At 46.0% G+C, this 20,654-nt stretch overlaps 1 protein-coding gene across 1 annotated transcript in view; it reads left to right on the top strand.

Annotated features, from left to right (window-relative positions):
* Window positions 1-20,654, top strand: part of tmtc1 (transmembrane O-mannosyltransferase targeting cadherins 1) — a 174,278-nt gene that overhangs the window by 126,263 nt on the left and 27,361 nt on the right. The window contains exon 8 of the mRNA XM_030725270.1: window positions 20,292-20,413. Coding sequence (XP_030581130.1) covers window positions 20,292-20,413 — 122 coding nt within the window. The remainder of the gene's footprint in view (window positions 1-20,291; window positions 20,414-20,654) is intronic.

The raw sequence follows: 20,654 nt of genomic DNA, 5'->3' as shown, positions 1-20,654 counted from the left end.
CACCTGATCTGAACCCCATAGAGAACCTGTGGTCCCTCATAAAATGTGAGATCTACAGGGAGGGAAAACAGTACACCTCTCTGAACAGTGTCTGGGTGGCTGCTGCACGCAATGTTGATCACAAACAGATCAAGCAACTGATAGAATCTATAGATGGAAGTCTTTTGAGTGTCATCGTAAAGAAAGGTGGCTATATTGGTCACTGAATTGTTTTTGGTTTTGTTTTTGAATGTCTGAAATGTTTATTTCTAAATTTTCTGTTGTTATATTGGTTTACCTGGTGAAAATAAACAAGTGAGTTGGGTGCATATTTGGTTTTTATTCAGTTGCCTAATAATTCTGCACAGTAATATTTACCTGCACAAACAGATATCCTCCTAAGATAGCCAAATCTAAAAAAACCCACTCCAACTTCCAAAAATATTAAGCTTTGAGATTTATGAGTCTTTTGGGTTGATTGAGAACATAGTTGTTGTTCAATAATAAAAAGACTCCTAACAAATACAACTTGCCTAATAATTCTGCACACAGTGTAGAGTTTGCCAAAAAACACACGAAGGACTCCCAGACTATGAGAAATAAGATTCTCTGGTCTGATGAGACAAAGATTGAACTTTTTGGCGTTAATTCTAAGCGGTATGTGTGGAGAAAACCAGGCACTGCTCATCACCCGCCCAATACAATCCCAACATAGTGGTGGCAGCATCATGCTATGGGGGTGTTTTTCAGCTGCAGGTACAGGACGACTGGTTGCAATTGAAGGAAAGATGAATGTGTCCAAGTACAGAGATATCCTGGAAGAAAACCTCTTCCAGAGTGCTCAGGACCTCAGACTGGGCCGAAGGTTCACCGTCCAACAAGACAATGACCCTAAGCACACAGCTAAAATAACAAAGGAGTGGCTTCAGAACAGCTCTGTGACCATTCTTGACTGGCCCAGCCAGAGCCCTGACCTAAATCCAACTGACCATCTCTGGAGAGACCTGAAAATGGCTGTCCACCAACGTTCACCATCCAACCTGACGGAACTGAAGAAGATCTGCAAGGAAGAATGGCAGAGGATCCCCAAATCCAGGTGTGAAAAACTTGTTGCATCATTCCCAAGAAGACTCATGGCTGTACTTGTCATGTTGAGCGGTGTGACAGGCGGAGATGGACCCAGATGCAGGACTCGGGAAACGGGCATAAATTAAAAGAGCTTTATTGCAAAACAAAAACCCAAATACAAAAAAACCTTGTGGGAGCCAGACGAAGAGCACAAACAAACAAAAGCAAAGCAAGGCAAACCCAGAACACACGCGCACTCCAACACCAAACGCCACTGCCGAGCATCCTGTTGGCTAATGTCCAGTCACTGGATAACAAGCTGGACGAACTCAGGGCCAGGATACAGTTTCAGAGGGACATAAGGGACTGCAACATCATCTGTCTCACGGAGACATGGCTGACCCCCCTCATACCGGACCATGCCGTACAGCCGTCGGAGTTCTTCAGTGTTCATCGCACGGACAGAACAAGGGAGTCTGGAAAATCAAGAGGAGGAGGTGTGTGCCTAATGATTAATAACAACTGGTGTGACAGTAGGAATGTTGTCCCTCTGAAACAATCATGTTCACCTAACCTGGAGCTCCTAACCCTGAAATGCCGCCCCCACTACCTGCCCCGCGAGTTCACTTCGGTCATCTTCAGCGCCGTCTATATTCCACCTCAGGCGGACACAAACACTGCACTATCCGAGCTACATGAGGCGATTTCCACCTATCAGGCTAACCAGCGTGATGCGGCTCTCATCGTAGCCGGGGACTTTAACAGTGCAAACTTGAAAAAGCTGATACCGGAGTTGATTCAACACATCGACTGCCCCACCAGAGGAGAGAGGACCCTAGACCACTGCTACTCTCCATTCAAAGAGGGCTACAAAGCAAAGCCTCTTCCGCCTTTTGGGAAGTCTGACCACACCGCTGTCCTTCTCATGCCGAAATACAAACAACGGCTCAGGCAGGAACCCCCTGCTGTGAGAGAAGTGACACGGTGGTCTGATCAAACAGAGGCCGCTCTGCAGGGTGCGTTGGATTCAACCGACTGGGACATGTTTCGCAGCAGCGCGGGCGGAGACATCGAGGAGTTTACGGAAACTGTTGTGGGATTTATTGGGAAAGTTGTTGATGACACTTCACTTAGGAGGACCATCAGGACTTTTCCCAACCAGAAGCCATGGGTGGATAAATCTGTCCGCGATGCCCTGAGGTCCCGCACCGTTGCCTACAACTCCGGCCTCGCCTCTGGGAACATGGAGGACTACAAGGTTGCATCATACAACGTCCGTAGAGCAGTGAAAGAGGCTAAACATCGCTACGGCCGCAGACTGGAACAGCAACTACAACAGTCTGACTCCAGGGGACTGTGGCAGGGACTACGCACCATCACGGACTACAAAGCACCACACACACACCCGGTGAGTGCCGACGCTTCTCTGGCTGATGAACTCAACATCTTCTTTGCGCGCTTTGAGTCGGGAAGCCGACAGCCCGCTGCGCTCCCGGCCGGAGGGGCAGAGACACTCACTGTGACGGAGCGCGACGTGAGGAGGGCGTTTAGACGTGTAAACACTAGGAAAGCGGCTGGACCAGACGGTATTAGTGGACGTGTCCTTAAGACCTGCGCTGACCAGCTGGCACCTGTGTTTACACTGATATTCAACCTCTCACTGAAACTGTGTGTGATTCCCACCTGCTTTAAAAAGTCCATCATAGTCCCTGTCCCAAAGAAACCACACCCCAGTAGCCCCAATGACTTCAGGCCCATAGCGCTCACCTCTGTGGTGATGAAGTGTTTTGAGAGACTCATCAAGACATTCATCACCTCCTCACTGCCCACCACCCTCGACCCACTACAGTTTGCATACCGGCCAGACAGATCCACAGATGACGCCATATCCTTCCTCCTCCACAAGACCCTTTCACACATAGACATTGGTAAGGGGAACTATGTGAGAGTGCTGTTTGTAGATTACAGCTCAGCATTCAACACCATAGTTCCCTCCAGGCTGGTCTCTAAGCTGCTGGACCTGGGCCTGGGCCCATCCCTGTGCAGGTGGGTTCACAGCTTCCTGACCAGCAGACCACAGGTGGTACGAGTGGGTCACCTCACCTCATCCTCCCTCACCCTCAACACTGGATCCCCCCAAGGCTGTGTGCTCAGCCCTCTGCTGTACTCACTGTACACCCATGACTGCGAGGCCACGTCAGAGTCCAACGTCATCATCAAGTTTGCTGACGACACTGCTGTTGTGGGACTAATCTCTCACAATGAGGAGACAGCCTACAGGAGAGAGGTCTCCCGCCTGTAGAACTGGTGCCAGGAGAACCACCTCCTGCTCAACGTCAGCAAAACGAAGGAACTGATTGTGGACTTCAGCAGGAAGCAGCAGAGGGACTACCATCCACTTGTCATCAGTGGTGCTGAGGTGGAAAGAGTGGACACTTTCAAATACCTGGGAGTGACCATCTCACAGGACCTGTCCTGGACTCATCACATAAACATCACTGTGAAGAAGGCCAGACAGCGTCTCTACCTCCTCAGGCGGCTGAGAGACTTCAAGCTCCCACTCAAGGTGCTCAGGAACTTTTACACCTGCACCATCGAGAGCATCATGCTTGGGAGCATCACCACCTGGATGGGAAACTGCACCAAGCAGGACTTCATGGCCCTAAAAAGGGTGGTTCGTTCAGCTGAACGGACCATCAGAACCACCCTCCCCAACCTGCAGGACATTTACACCAAGCAGTGCAGGCTGAGGGCCATGAAGATCCTAAAACAGCCCAGCCACCCCGGACACTCTCTCTTCTCCCTGCTCCCATCAGGCTGGCGTTACCGCTGCCTGAGGACTAAGACTGAAAGGTTGAAGAAGAGTTTTTACCCACAAGCCATCCGTCTGCTCAACTCTGAGCCCTAACTGGACCATTATTGCACAATGTAAATATTATAATTTATAAAAGTGTGTATAGTGTATAGTATATAGAGTATAGTGTATAGTGTGAATTACTTTTATTTTTATTCTTCTTATTTATATGTGTGTGTATATATGGTTGCAGGTACAAAATACATTTCACTGTGCATTGTACTGTGTATACCTGTGCATGTGACAAATAAACACTATCTTAATCTTAATCTTAACATAATCAATGAAGCGACAACAAGCAGAGAAAACACAGGACTTGAATACACAGGAGGGCTAATGAGGGAAGTGGAAACAGGAGGGAACACGGGTGAACCAAATTAGACTGACGAGACAAAGAAGCAAAACGGAATACACTGCACACAAAACAAGACCCTACCAAAATAAGACAGGAAGTAACCTGATGCTTAGACACAGAAGTGTAACAAAACAGAACTATACAAAAGGAAGTCTGTGGAGCTTGAAAAAGGCGACTGGACTTCTTTTTGTTTCTTGAAGACGTTTCACCTCTCATCCGAAAGGCTTCTTCAGTTCTCAACCAAAAGGTGGAGAGACCCAGGTATTTAAACCCCTGTGGGCGTAGTCCCCTGGAGGTGGTTATGACCCTCTATTGATCATGTGCGTGAACACATGTGCCCAGGTGTGAAGGGGGCGTGGGTCATATTTAATCAGTGGTTTCAATTGAAACCAATTTAGGACTCCGCTCCATTGTTTCCTGTGGCCTATTGAGGTCACTGGAACAAGCAAAAAAAAAGTTGTTTGCTGCCTGCAACAACTTGAAAAGGAAAAAGCCATTGACCGCCCCACTTACTACCGCCTGTACCCTGGAGAAGCCACTCCATGCATTTATGGACTCCCAAAGATCCACAAAGAAGGAGTCCCACTTCGACCCATTATCAGCAGTATAAACTCGGTCACCTACAACATTTCCAAACACCTCGCCAGCATCTTATCACCGCTTGTTGGCATCACACCCCACCACATTGAAAACTCTACAGATTTTACTAACAAGGTCCAGAATCTTGTACTGGATCCAGATGAAACCATGGTGTCCTTTGATGTGGTTTCACTTTTCACTTGCATACCCACAACTGAGGCAGTGGAGACCGTCAGAAGACGACTACAGGAAGACGATTCCTTACTGAACAGAACCAGCTTCACCCCAGATCAGATTTGTGCACTTTTAGATCTCTGCCTTACCACAACATATTTTAAATACAATGATGGATTCTACAGACAGAAGCATGGATGTGCCATGGGCTCCCCAGTGTCTCCCATTGTAGCCAACCTTTACATGGAGGAAGTGGAAAGTAAAGCTCTTGGTTCTTTCAAAGGGATGGCACCTAGCCACTGGTACAGATATGTAGATGACACCTGGGTCAAAATCAAAACCCAAGAAGTAGAAGCCTTCACTCGTCACATTAACTCAGTGGATAAATACATAGGTTTTACCAGGGAGGACACCAGAGATAACAAGTTACCATTCCTGGACTGTGGGGTGCTTATCGAGGAAGATGGAAGCCTCAACATTGAAGTTTACCGGAAGCCCATACACACAGACCAGTATCTCCTCTTTGACTCCCACCACCCTCTGGAACACAAACTTGGGGTGATCAGGACCCTACAACACCGTGCGGAAAGTGTTCCCTCTAAGGCAGAAGGGAAGCATAAGGAACACACACACATTAAGAAAGCCCTCAAAACATGCGGTTACCCCAACTGGGCCTTCATCAAATCAGCTAAGATGCACAGGAATGAAGGCCAAACACAAACTACAGAGAATGGGAAGGACAAGAGGAACAACATTGTCATCCCATATGTGTCAGGCTTGTCAGAGAAACTCAGAAGAATTTTCTCCAAGCATGACATCCCAGTATACTTCAAACCAAGTCACACCCTAAGACAAAAACTGGTTCATCCCAAGGACAAACCCACCAAACACAAGATCAGCGATGTAGTGTATGCTGTTCAGTGCAGTGAAGAGTGCTTGGACCTCTACATTGGTGAAACCAAACAGCCTCTTCACAAACGAATGGCACAACATAGAAGAGCCACCTCGACAGGACAAGATTCAGCAGTACATCTGCATCTGAAGGAAAAAGGGCACTCTTTTGAGGATGCCAATGTTCACATATTGGACAGGGAAAACAGATGGTTTGAAAGAGGAGTGAAAGAAGCCATCTATGTCCACTGTGAACAACCATCATTGAACAGAGGAGGTGGATTACGTCACCAACTTTCCCCCGCTTACAGTGCTGTCCTGAGCTCCCTTCCCAGACGTCTCAACCCCCATTCACACCTTTGTTCCAGTGACCTCAATAGGCCACAGGAAACAATGGAGCGGAGTCCTAAATTGGTTTCAATTGAAACCACTGATTAAATATGACCCATGCCCCCTTCACACCTGGGCACATGTGTTCACGCACATGATCAATAGAGGGTCATAACCACCTCCAGGGGACTACGCCCACAGGGGTTTAAATACCTGGGTCTCTCCACCTTTTGGTTGAGAACTGAAGAAGCCTTTCGGATGAGAGGTGAAACGTCTTCAAGAAACAAAAAGAAGTCCAGTCGCCTTTTTCAAGCTCCACAGACTACTATGACCTGGATGACTGAGAATCTACACAGACATATACAAAAGGAACATAAAACACCGAGCCCCCGGCTCAGTACCATGACAGTACTAGCTCAAAAGGGTTCTTCTACTCAATACTGAGCAGAGGGTCTGAATACTTATGACCATGTGATATTTCAGTTTTTCTTTTTTAATAAATTTGCAAAAATTTCTACATTTCTGGCTTTTTTTTTGGTCACGATGGGGTGCAGAGTGTACATTAATGAGAAATAAAATTAGCTTTTTTGATTTTAGCAAATGGTTGCAATGAAACAAAGAGTGAAAAATTTAAAGGGGTCTGAATACTTTCCGTATCCACTGTATGCTGCTATAGGCCTAGGCTGCTGGGGGGGTTCCCATAATTCTCATACTTACTTTGTTTATACCCCACTTTGTATTTAATCATTAATTATTATTAATCTCTGGCTCTCTTCCACAGCATGTCATTTTTCTCTCCCCTCAGCCCCAACCAGTCACAGCAGATGACTGCCCCTCCCTGAGCCTGGTTCTGCTGGAGGTTTCTTCCTGTTAAAAGGGAGTTTTTCCTTCCCTTGTCACCAAGTGCTGCTCATAGGGGGTCGTTCTGACTGTTGGGTTTTCTCTGTATTATTGTAGGGTCTTTACCCACAATACAAAGCGCCTTGAAGTGAAGTTTTTTGTGATTTGACGCTATATAAATAAAATTGAATTGAATTGAATTTAACTTGGTCCACTGACCTGAAGGCCCTGTTCTTTTGAGGAGACCTTGCAGGTCTAATTGCTAGTTACCCAGAGCTTGTGGGTCACAGCTGACCACTTTGGTTGGGATGGACTTGTTCACACAGAACCCAGTCTATTCTGAGACACATTCTGTTTGGCCATCGACATCTTCACTGTGTGGTTCATACAGGGCCTCCCATTCAGTGCTTTCAAGAGCAGCACGTAGTGTTTCTACAACCTTGAGAGACCATTTTCTTAGTTCACTAGCTGGTGTTTATTCACAGGCTTTTAAGATGGAGAGAGTAGGACCAGGCTGTGATCTGGCCTGCCCAATGTGGAGAGGGCAGTGGAGCTGTAGGCATCCTTGATTTTTGCATACAGAAGATCTAAGGTTTTATTGTTCCTTGTTGTGCAGTTTACAAACTAGTAGAAGGTAGAGAGTGTGGAGGAGAGCAAGACATGGTTGAAGTCACCAGGATGTATTGCCTGATGCCAGTCTGTATCAGTGCTGATGTTGCATGCTGCTTCTGCATTGGCAGATGGAGGGCTGTAAACAGTAATAATGACCACACTGGTAAAGTCCTTTGGGAGATAAAGCCGAAGTCCGATGGCAAGGAGTTCAATGTCCGGGCTGCAAACCCGCTCCTTAACAAAGATATGTTAAATGGTAAATTGAGTAGTTCTTATATAGCACTTTTCTACTCTACTTGAGCATTCAAAGTGCTTTATATAATATGTTTGCATTCACCCATTCACACACACATTCATACAAGCACTTTTTTCTACATCTAAGTGTTTTCTGTCTAATTTTTGCACACACATTCACACTCTGCTGAGTACATTGGGAGCAACTTGGGGTTCAGTATAATAATAATAATAATAATACATTTCATTTGTAAATGCCTTTCATGACACCCAAGGACACTTTACAGGTGTAAAAACAAAAGAACAGTAACAGCACAAACAAGAAAGCAAATGACCAAAGGCATTAAAGTGAGTAGGCAATCTTGAACAGGTAAGTTTTGAGTCACAATTTGACGACAGAAAGAAGAGCAAGGACACTTGGGCAAGATACACGCAGACTGGAGCAGCCAGGAATCAAACCACCAAGCTTCCGATTAGTAGATGACCTGGTCTACTTCCTGAGCCACAGGCACCACAAACATAGCTAATCCCCTACCTTTTTTCTTTCACTGTTTCTTTCGGCTCATACAGTGTGTAATCTGGGAATAGACACGTTTCAGTCCGGTATCTGCTCATGTAGCCATGTTTCTGTGAAACACGTGATACTACCAGGGTTATTATAGTTAACGAGAACGAACGAAATAACAAAAACTGAAATTGAAAAAACATTGTCGTTAACTGAAATAAATAAAAACTACAATTAAAAGGAAAAATGATAAGTAACTAAAACTGTATTGTGAGTTTAAAAAACTAACTTAAACTAACTAAAATTATGGATAAAATTACCTTTCTTTTCTTGTTTGTCATTTTATTTAAAAGCCTTGTGGATTGATCATTTTTCCTCTCTCCGAGTTTAAGCTGGGAGCGCCGTCGGGCAGCTGTGTGCGTGCATGTGCACGAGAAAGCAGCAGAGTCGCTCTGAACTGACCTGACGTTCACCTCTGGAGAAATGTGACTACTCGTCGGGTCCACGCAGCCACAGCGTTGTGAATAACCTGTTCCGTCCTTGTGCGTTTCCGTCTACTTTATCAGTCAGAGAATAATAATCAGGAATAATAATCAAAGCATCAATATAAGGACTCAATGTCAGCAAATTCCTGGAGGGAGACTGCTGAAACTGCTGGAATGGACGTGAGGGAATGAAGAAAGTGAAAAAACAGGGACAAATATGTTTGCAGCCAAAAAACTGAGCGCAAAGAGCGTGGAACAAAAAAAGTCCCAGCCTGCACCACATATAAAACACCAGCATGCGACCACAAGGTAATTAACACACACAATCCAGCTACACAAGCATAAATGCGGACATGAGGTCGGCCACTTCCGTAAGTTGTGTACAGAGGCAGCAAAGACACTGTAAGTCTAATTAGCGAGCATCTAACCAAACTGGCTCCAAAAGAGAAGCAGCATCAGGTGGTGATAACATCAGGAAGCAGCTGGATTTGAGCTTTGATTTGTTAATCTGCTGCCCTGATGCTGAACTTTATTGGGAGTTTATTGTAGAATTTATTGAGTTTTGGAGTTCATATTTTTCTTTGTTTCTCCCTGTTTTTGTTCATGTGTATCCTTAATATTACACACATTCCGCACGTAGTGCTGGTGTCTGTGAACAGCTGGTTGTTCAGTATATTTCTTTAAACAGTATCTTTTGTTGATTTTTTTATTACACAGTAGTCACTCTTATTCCTTGAATCTTGCACCTGATGAAGTATGAAAAACTAAAACTAATACTGAAACTAACAAAATTAAACTAAAACTAAACATTAAACCAAAAACAAAAACTAATGAAAATGAGCAAAACCGCTCTGAAAACTAATTAAAACTAACTGAATTAGAGAAAAAACAGTAAAAATGAACTAAAACTAAACGATAATGTAAAATCCAAAACTATTATAACCCTGGATACTACACTCTCTGTACTCCCTTTGTGTCCTAGAAAGTGCTTCTAGTTTGTGCATTTTATTTGCAAGAGCTCGAACATCACTGGAAATCACTTCAGGGTTTATACTTCCTTCTCTTTAGTGTCCATTTGATACCCACTCTGCACCTTTGTTATCTTTTCCTCCTTAGCTTAGTCCACCTCAGGGCAAGTCCAGTCGCAATAAAAATGTATAGAGTTTCTCCAATACACCAACATCTGCATCCTGATATTGTTAGAAGTACAGTGGCGTGCAAAAGTATTGAGCCCCCCTGAGTCAATACTTTGTGGAACCACCTTTTGCTGCAATTACAGCTGCAAGTCTTTTAGGGTTTGTCTCCACCAGCTTTGCACATCTAGTGACTGAAATTTTTGCCCATTCTTCTTTGCAAAACAGCTCAAGCTCAGTCAGATTAGATGGAGAGCGTTTGTGAACAGCAGTTTTCAGATCTTGCCACAAATTCTCGATTGGGTTTAGGTCTGGACTTTGATTGGGCCGTTCTAACACATGAATATGTTTGGTTTTAAACCATTCCATTGTAGCCCTGGCTTTATGTTTAGGGTCGTTGTCCTGCTGGAAGGTGAACCTCCGCCCCAGTCTCAAGTCTTTTGCAGACTCCAACAGGTTTTCCTCCAAGATTGCCTTGTATTTGGCTCCATCCATCTTCCCATCAACTCTGACCAACTTCCCTGTCCCTGCTGAAGAGAAACAGCCCCAGAGCATGATGCTGCCACCACCATATTTGACAGTGGGGATGGTGTGTTCAGAGTGATGTGCAGCGTTGATTCTCTGCCACACATAGCGTTTTGCATTTTGGCCAAAAAGTTCAATTTTGGTCTCATCTGACCAAAGCACCTTGTTCCACGTTTGCTGTGTCTCCAACATGGCTTCTGGCAAACTGCAAATGGGACTTTTTATGGTTTTCTTTTAACAATGGCTTTCTTTTTGCCACTCTTCCATAAAGACCACATTTGTGTAGGCACAATTATTAGTTGTCCTGTGGACAGATTCCCCCACCTGAGCTGTGGATCTCTGCATTTGGTCCAGAGTCACCGTGGGCCTCTTGGCTGCATCTCTGATCAGTACTCTCCTTGTTCGGCCTGTAAGTTTAGGTGGACGGCCTTGTCTTGGTAGGTTTACAGTTGTGCCATACTATTTCCATTTCCGGATAATGGATTTAACAGTGCTCCGTGAGATGTTCAAAGTTTGGGAAATTTTTTATACCCTAAGCCTACTTTAAACTTCTCCACAACCTTATTCCTGACCTGTCTGCTGTGTTCTTTGGACTTCATGATGCTGTTTACTCCCCAATGTTCTCTTAACCAACCTCTGAGGCTGTCACGGAGCAGCTGTATTTGTACTGAGATTAGATCACACACAGGTGGACTCTTTTCAGTCATTAGCAGTCATCAGGCAACTTCTGAATGCAGTTGGTTGCACTCAGAGAAAAGGGGGCTGAATACTTTTGCACACCGCACTTTTCAGTTTTTTATTTGTAAAAAAATATTTTGAATCATGTATAATTTTCTTTCCACTTCACAATTGTATACCACTTTGTGTTGGTCTTTCACATTAAATTCTAGTGAAATATATTTATGTTTGTGGTTGTAATGTGACAAAATATGGAAATGTTCAAGGAGTATGAATACTTTTGCAAGCCACTTATTGACTTAAAACACACAATTCATTCCAATTCAATTTTATTTACATAGCGCCAAATCACAACAAACAGTCACCTCAAGGCACTTTCTATTGGGGGTAAAGACCCTACAAAAATACAGAGAAAACCTAACAGTCAAGACGACCCCGTATGAGCAGCACTTGGTGACAGTGGGATGAAAAAACTCCCTTTTAAAAGGAAGAAACCTCCAGCAGAACCAGGCTCAGGGAGGGGCAGTCATCTGCTGGGACTGGTTGGGCTGAGGGGAGAGAGACAGGACAAGATAGAGCTGGTGATATGGACCAAAAATGAAATCTTGATATTTTTTAGCTGAGTGGCGATATACAATATCCCAAAGGGATAAACAAAAAGGGACTTCTGAGTCCCAAATGTCACACATGCATTTTTATTAACATTCATCTATACAGGTGCTGTCATAAAATTAGAATATCATGAAAAAGTTGATTTATTTCAGTAATTCCATTCAAAAAGTGAGATTTATACATTATATTCATTCACTACACACAGACTGATATATTTCAAATGTTTATTTCTTTTAATTTTGATGATTATAACTGATAACTACTGAAAACCCCAAATTCAGTATCTCAGAAAATTAGAATATTACTTAAGACCAATATAAAAAAGGATTTTTAGAAATGTTGGCCAACTGAAAAGTATAAATATGAAAAGTATGAGCATGTACAGCACTCAGTACTTAGTTGGGCTCCTTTTGCCTGGATTACTGCAGCAATGTGGCGTGGCATGGAGTCGATCAGTCTGTGGCCCTGCTCAGGTGTTATGAGAGCCCAGGTTGCTCTGATAGTGGCCTTCAGCTCTTCTGAATTGTTGGGTCTGGCGTATCACATCTTCCTCTTCACAATAGCCCATAGATTTTCTATGGGGTTAAGTGCAGGTGAGTTTTTTGGCCAATTAAGAACAGGGATACCATGGTCCTTAAAGCAGGTACTGGTACCTTTGGCACTGTGTGCAGGTGCCAAGTCCTGTTGGAAAATAAAATCTGCATCTCCGTAAAGTTGGTCAGCAGCAGGAAGCATGAAGTGCTCTTAAACTTCCTGGTAGACGGCTGCGTTGACCTTGGACCTCAGAAAATACAGTGGACCAACACCAGCAGATGACATGGCACCCCAAACCATCACTGACTGTGGAAACATTACACTGGACCTCAGCCAACGTGGATTCTGTGCCTCTCCTCTCTTCCTCCAAACTCTGGGACCTTGATTTCCAAAGGAAATGCAAAATCGACTTTGATCAGAGAACATAACTTTGGAGCACTCAGCAGCAGTCCAGTCCTTTTTGTCTTTAGCCCAGGCAAGACGCTTCTGATCCTGTCTCTTGTTCAAGAGTGGCTCGACATGAGGACTGCGACAGCTGAAACCCATGTCTGCATCCATCCATCCTAGCATATTTTCTTCTTATTTACAATCAATTGATTGAATATTGCACTCACCAATAGCCAGATGAAGTCTGTGCCCAAAACACTGCATCCTCATCCACCTGTTTAGTTGCACTGCCTTGACGACATTAGCCCCATTGTCAGTAGTCATGGCAACCAGTCTTGTCGGATTGAACTTGAAGCTTGTGAGGGCATCCTGCAGGGCTTCAGCTATATGCTCCCTGGTGTGGCCCTGGGGAAAGTAGCTGGTCTACAGACAGGCCCTTTTCAGTTCCCAGTGTTCCATGAAATGCACAGTCACACTTATGTATGGCTTGCAGGTCCTGCTAGACCACATATCAGGGGTCAGTGTGAAGTGAGACACTTTGGCGAGTGTACAGTGTACATTTTTGGCAATACTTCTCTCGTAAAATATTTCTGACTAGGTATCTTTGGTCAAGGGTTTTTAGCAGTTGCATAAACCCCTCTTGTTCCACAGTTGAGATAGGGACTATGTCTTTAGCTATATGATAGGCCACTGCTTTAGTAATGTCACCCCACTTCTCACTTTTCTCTCATAAGACACAGCATGGGTATATGAGTTTAGTAATGTGGATTGTTTCAGGGCAGGAGGCTGGGAATGCTTCACAGTCTGGGCTGCAGCCCACATTTTCACATACTCTTCATACTGCACTTCATGGCACTTTTTGTTGGCACTTGTTTTCAGCATTCTCTACAGATTACATTTGTTACGGCTGCGTGCCGTTTTGTTTTTTCTCTCTCTCTCTCTCTCGCAGGGGCGTCTCCTCCTAATCAGGGCTGCGGGATCAAGGGAGGCGGCATAGTAGGCGGTCGGAGAGAGGTGATAGTGGTGGTGAAGCAGTCTGTGGTGTTGGGGGTGAAGCAGTGTAAATCTGTGGGTTGACCACCGACATGCTCCAGGGTTCTGGAGGTTTAGGGGTGGTTGTGCCGGTGTGCGTACTGGGTTTTCCTTTTCTTTGGGTCCCCTAAATAAGTTAAGTGGCGTCTCCCGTTTGGAGATTGGTTTTGTGTGTTCTCTTTACAGGCCTCTCGTCTCCCGTGGGGGAGATAGTTTTGTATTGTCCCCTTTTTGGTTTCACTCCTTAGTAAACGCTATTTACTGTTTGACCGATTCTGGTTTCGTTAGTTCCTTTCTTAAGGCGTATGTTGCTCCCCTGTCCCCTAGGCCCGCGGGACGTAACGGTTTGTGGGGGCTCATCCGGGATCCCCTTCCACTATGGGGGGGGGGGGGGGGGGGGGGGGGGGGGGTCGCCTGAGTGTGTGTGTGTATAGTGGTTGTTGGGACTTTGCGTGGCTTCCTCAGCTAGGCTAGGGGAGTGCTCTGCTGAGCTGTAGGCTCTTCCTTCGAGCGCTCATTTGTTGTTTTCCTTTTCTTGTTTTTGGGGTGACTCTGAGTGGGGAAGACACTTTTCTGTCGGGGGTAGGCGTTTCAGGGATGTTTTGCCCGCTGTGTTTTTCGCCTTTAAAGCCGCCCCGAGCTCAGTAAGCCTCAGAAGACAGGCAGGTGGAGAAGCAGCTAGGCAGGACTGAGGAAGTTGGGCGTGGCTTCTCGGGTTGTTTTGTTTGTGATTGACAATATGGTGTTTGACCACGACGGCTTTGTGGCCGCCCCCAGCCTGGAAAAATTGGATGAGTGTAAAAAGGCTGACTTGCTGGCACTTACTAAGTATTATAAAGTTCCCGTTGCCCCGTCGCTTAGAAAAGACGCTGTGCGAGAGGCTCTTGTTGGCCACTTAATAAGTGAGGGGGTGCTTGACGTGCCAGCTGAGGGGGAGACGTTGTCGGAGGAGGGGATCGGGCCGCCGCCCTTGGCTGCCACGAGGACAAGCCGGTCACCCTTCCCCGGTTCGACCCTGATTCGGGTGGGACGTCACCGGGAACGCGGTTAAGCGCCCGCGTAAAGTTGCGCATGGCTCGCCTTCACATGGAGAAGGAGAAGGAGGAACGTGAATTTCAACTACGGAGAGAGTTGGAATTAAAAAAGCTGGAAGCTGACACCGCGCTCCGGATGCGGGAACTGGAACTGCAGTGCGTCTCTCTGGGTGACAGTTCCGGCAGCCGCGCTCACTCTGCCTCCAGCCCCACCACATTCAATGTGAGTAAAAATATTTCCTTGGTACCTCCTTTTCGGGAAAGTGAAGTGGAGTCATATTTTGGGGCATTTGAGCGCATAGCAAACACTTTGCACTGGCCACGGGATGTATGGGCTATTCTGTTACAGTGTAGATTGTCGGGAAAGGCGCAGGAAGCGTATGCTTCTCTTTCTGTTGAGGATAGCCTGTGTTATGACAAAGTTAAAAATGCAGTGTTGAACATATATGAGTTAGTACCCGAAGCCTATCGACAGTGCTTCCGGGGCCTACGAAAGCTGACAGGAAAGACGTTCGCTGATTTTGTGCGAGAAAAAGAGTTGTTGTTTGATCGATGGTGTGCTGTATGCAGAGCAGAGGACATGACCTCTTTGCAGGCGCTGTTATTGTTGGAGGAATTCAAGAATTGTGTGTGGACCGCGTATCTGTTTATTTGAATGAGCAGAAGGTATCGATGTTGAAACAGGCTGCATTGCTGGCAGACGAGTACGCTCTGATCCATAAGGCCATTTATGTTAAAGAAGACGGGCCTAGTAAGCATCCCGGTGCCAAGACCGACAAGCTGTGTTTTTATTGTCATAAGCCCGGTCATATAGTGGCAGATTGCCTGGTGCTTAAACAAAAACAGAGGAAAGGCCCAAAACTACAGGGGGTGGGATTAGTTAAAACCGTTTCCTCGCCGAGACCCGCGGCTAGCCTGCATAAGGTTCCCGAGACCTGTTTTGAGCACTTCCTCTTTAAGGGGACAGGGCCGCTCACGGGGAAACCATCGGATGACCGGCCTGTCACTATTTTGAGGGACACAGGGGGTTCTCGATCTCTCATCTTGGCTGATGTCCTGCCTATGAATGAGGCGTCTTCCTGTCACGCTAACATCCTGCTACAGGGAGTAGAGATGGGATATGTGCAGGCGCCCCTGCACCGGGTGTATGTGAATTCTGATTTGGTCAGTGGGTGGTTTGAGGTTGCTGTTCGGTCGTTTTTTCCGGTTAAGGGTGTGGACTTCATAATGGGTAACGACATCGCGGGAGAGAAAGTATACCTGGTCCCTGAAGTTAGAGATCCACCCCGGTTAGGGCTAGATGAGCTGGGGGACTGCCGTCCGTCTGTGTTCCCCGCTAATGTCCTCACTCGAGCCCAGGCACAAAAAAAAACGGGGGAGGCTGACTTAGGGGATACTTGGCTGGTGGGGGAGTTCGCTGGCGGGACGAACACGAAGGACAGGGTTGGTGAGAGCGCTAGTGGTTTAAAGCCCAAGCTTTCCGTGAGTGAGACTGTGTTTCTCTGTATTATTGTAGGGTCTTTACCCACAATACAAAGCGCCTTGAGGCGACAGTTTGTTGTGATTTGGCGCTATATAAATAAAATTGAATTGAATTGAATTGAATTGACTTGAATTGTTGTACGCGCTGTCACCTGAAATGCCGGTGACGAGGGAGGCTCTCATCAGCGCCCAGAAAGCCGACCCCGATTTACAGAAGTGTTTTGCAGCTGTAACCGACTCAAACCCCAAGAAGCCATGCTCGCCCTCCTACCTAATAGAGGACGGAGTTTTGATGAGGAAGTGGATCTCTCCCAGGGGAGGGGTGCCAGAGACAGACGCGATGGAGGACGGGGATGTGGTATGTCAGGTGGTTGTGCCGTCTGCGTTTCGTCAGCACGTGTTGACGCTGGCCCACGATCACCCATGGTCAGGGCATTTGGGGATCAAGGGAGGCGGCATAGTAGGCGGTCGGAGAGAGGTGATAGTGGTGGCGAAGCAGTCTGTGGTGTTGGGGGTGAAGCAGTGTAAATCTGTGGGTTGACCACCAACGTGCTCCAGGGTTCTGGAGGTTTAGGGGTGGTTGTGCCGGTGTGCGTACCAGGTTTTCCTTTTCTTTGGGTCCCCTAAATAAGTTAAGTGGCGTCTCCCGTTTGGAGATTGGTTTTGTGTGTTCTCTTTACAGGCCTCTCGTCTCCCGTGGGGGAGATAGTTTTGTGTTTTCCCCTTTTTGGTTTCACTCCTTAATAAACGCTATTTACTGTTTGACCGATTCTGGTTTCGTTAGTTCCTTTCTTAAGGCGTATGTTGCTCCCCTGTCCCCTAGGCCCGCGGGACGTAACATTACTCTGCTGGTCATCTGATGCTTTGAAACCAAACCATTTCCAAATAACTGAGCCGTTATTTTTCTTTTTACATACCAGCTCCTCTTCAGTAGCTCCTTTCCTGTAGTTATCCTTCTCCATACTGTTGCGTTCTGCATGATTTACAGGCCAGGGGGAGGGGGAGGGGTGAGTTGCATGAGGGAGAGAGGCGGGGCAGCATGAAGTTGGGCAGAGCCAAATCGGGAGAAAAAAAAAGGTGAACTGGAGGATCCACAAGTGTGATTGGAATGCAACATAGACTATATCAATATAAATGATATTGTCTCATCTTATATCGTGTATGAAAATATATCGATATTTTTTTAAAAACTCAATATATCGCCCAGCAAAAGGACAGAAGACATGTTGTGGAAGAGAGACAGACATTTATAATAACTAATGATTAAATACAGAGTGAATTATAAACAGAGTAAATAAGGTGAATGAATTATAGGAACCCCTAGCAGCCTAGGCCTATAGCAGCATAACTAAGGGGTGGTTCAGGGCCACCTGATCCATACCTAACTACACTGCTCAAAAAAATAAAGGGAATGCTTAAACAACACAATATAACTCCAAGTAAATCAAACTTCTGTGAAATCAAACTGTCCACTTAGGAAGCAACACTGATTGACAATCAATTTCACATGCTGTTGTGCAAATGGAATAGACAACAGGTGGAAATTATTGGCAATTAGCAAGACACACTCAATAAAGGAGTGGTTCTGCAGGTGGGGACCACAGACCACTTCTCAGTACCTATGCTTTCTGGCTGATGTTTTGGTCACTTTTGAATGTTGGTGGTGCTTTCACACTCGTGGTAGCATGAGACGGACTCTACAACCCACACAAGTGGCTCAGGTAGTGCAGCTCATCCAGGATGGCACATCAATGTGAGCTGTGGCAAGAAGGTTTGCTGTGTCTGTTAGCGTAGTGTCCAGAGGCTGGAGGCACTACCAGGAGACAGGCCAGTACACCAGGAGACGTGGAGGAGGCCGTAGGAGGGGAACAACCCAGCAGCAGGACCGCTACCTCCGCCTTTGTGCAAGGAGGAACAGGAAGAGCACTGCCAGAGCTCTGCAAAATGACCTCCAGCAGGCCACAAATGTGCATGCGTCTGCACAAACAGTTAGAAACCGACTCCACGAGCATGGTCTGAGGGCCCGACGTCAACAGATGGGGGTTGTGCTCACAGCTCAACACCATGCAGGACACTTGGCATTTGCCAGAGAACACCAGGATTGGCAAATTCACCACTGGCACCCTGTGCTCTTCACATATGAAAGCAGGTTCACACTGAGCACATGTGATAGACGTGGCAGAGTCTGGAGACACCGTGGAGAGCGATCTGCTGCCTGCAACAACCTTCAGCATGACCGGTTTAGCAGTGGGTCAGTAACGGTGTGGGGTGGCATTTCTTTGGAGGGCTGCACAGCCCTCCATGTGCTTGCCAGAGGTAGCATGACTGCCATTAGGTACCGAGATGAGATCCTCAGACCCCTTGTGAGACCATATGCTGGTGCAGTTGGCCCTGGGTTCCTCCTAATGCAGGACAATGCTAGACCTCATGTGGCTGGAGTGTGTCAGCAGTTCCTGCAAGATGAAGGCATTGAAGCTATGGACTGGACCATCCATTCCTCAGACCTGAATCTGATTGAGCACATCTGGGACATCATGTCTCACTCCATCCACCAACGTGACGTTGCACCACAGACTGGCCAGGAGTTGGCGGATGCTTTAGTCCAGGTCTGGGAGGATATCCCTCAGGAGACCATCCGAAAAGGTGTTGAACATAGATTAAGAAGAGAGGTTAGTGAGCAACAGTATGGCTTCATGCTGAGAAAGAGCACTGAATGTTGATGGAGAAATATAGAAAAGGTCAGAAGGAGTTGTCTCGTCTTGGATCTAGAGACAGCGTATGACAGGGTCCCAAGAGAGGAACTGTGGTAATGCATGAGGAAGTCAGGGGTGGTAGAGAAGTATGTGAGGGTGGTGCAGGACTTATATGATGGTGAGGTGTGCAGTAACAGTGACAGATGGGTTCAAGGTGATGGTAGGGTTAGATCGGGGATCTGGTCTGAGCCCCTTCTTGTTTGCAAAGGTGATGAACTGGTTGCTAATTGAGATCAGGCAGGAGTCTTTGTGGACTATGGGTACTTTGAGGAGCTCATGTTTACAGATGACACTGTGATCTGTAGTGGGAGGAGGGAGCAGGTGGAAGAGAGCCTTAAGAAATGCACACTGGAGAAAAGAGGGATGAAATCAGTAGAAGCAAGACAGAATACCTGTGTGAATGAGAGGCAGGCAGGTGTAACATTGAAGCTGAAAGGAACAGTGATAGTGAAGAGTCTGAATACCTGGGGTCAACTATCTAAAGCAATGGACAGTGCCCAAATCAAATGAAGAAGAGGTGTTGGCAGGGTGTTTTGTTTAGGGACAAGTGTCAGGGCTGATTTGTGACAGAAATATAGCAGCAAAACTGAAAGGGAAGATTTACAAAATACATTTACAAGACCTGGTATGATGTATGGTTTGGAGATGGTGACACTAACAAAAACACAGGAGGTGGAGCTGTAGATGTTAAGATTTTTATTGAGCGTGACCAGGGTGAACAAGATTAAAAATAAATATATCAGAGGGACAGCTCAGGATAAGTGGATTGAAGATAAAGTTAGAGAGGCAAGGCTGAGATGGCTTGGGCATGTGCAGAGTAGGGAGAGTGGATACACTGGACAAAAGGTATTGAATATGAAGGTGCCAGGCAGGAGGAAAAGAGGAAGATCACAGACAAGATTCATAGATGCAGTGAAGGAAGATATGCAGAGGAGGATGCTAGAGGCAGGGTGAGATGGAGGCAGATGATCTGCTGTGGCGACCCCAGAAGAACCGGAAGGAGGAGGTCATGGGTGCTGATCCTGCGTGTATCAGTGTGTCTGTGTTTGGCAAAGTCTGAATAGTACATATTACCATTTAAAAAGCCTTTCAGGCATGATGTTTTAAGCACACCTGAAAAGTGACTTCACTTGGAGATTTTTTTTTTTTTTTTTGCTTGGTTTGTTTGCTCTGACTGTGCTCACATCTCTCTCTCTCTCTCTTTTTTTTATACAGAAGCAAGATAGTAGGGAGGTGTTGGTGGGATTATTGTTTCTGGTGTTTCCCTTCATTCCTGCCAGTAACCTTTTCTTCAGGGTTGGATTTGTCGTGGCTGAGAGGGTTCTCTACATGCCAAGGTGAGTGTGTGCCAGACTGGTTGTCATCTGACTAGTTCCATTCCTCTACAAAGTTTTAAAATATGCTTTTTCTTAATGAAAAAACAACAATCATTTTTGGTGGGGATGGGATTCCCTTGGTCCAATAAATAACTTTACACAAAATGTAAGTTTTTTTTCTTAAGACTTTGATCCCATTTAATGCTCAATGGCCCTCATTTATTAATAGTGTGTAAATGATGCATACAAATGTTTCATGCAT

Source organism: Archocentrus centrarchus, unplaced genomic scaffold, assembly GCF_007364275.1.
Source record: "Archocentrus centrarchus isolate MPI-CPG fArcCen1 unplaced genomic scaffold, fArcCen1 scaffold_52_ctg1, whole genome shotgun sequence".
Classification (NCBI taxonomy): domain Eukaryota; kingdom Metazoa; phylum Chordata; class Actinopteri; order Cichliformes; family Cichlidae; genus Archocentrus; species Archocentrus centrarchus.
This window is presented reverse-complemented; position numbering and strand designations above follow the sequence as displayed.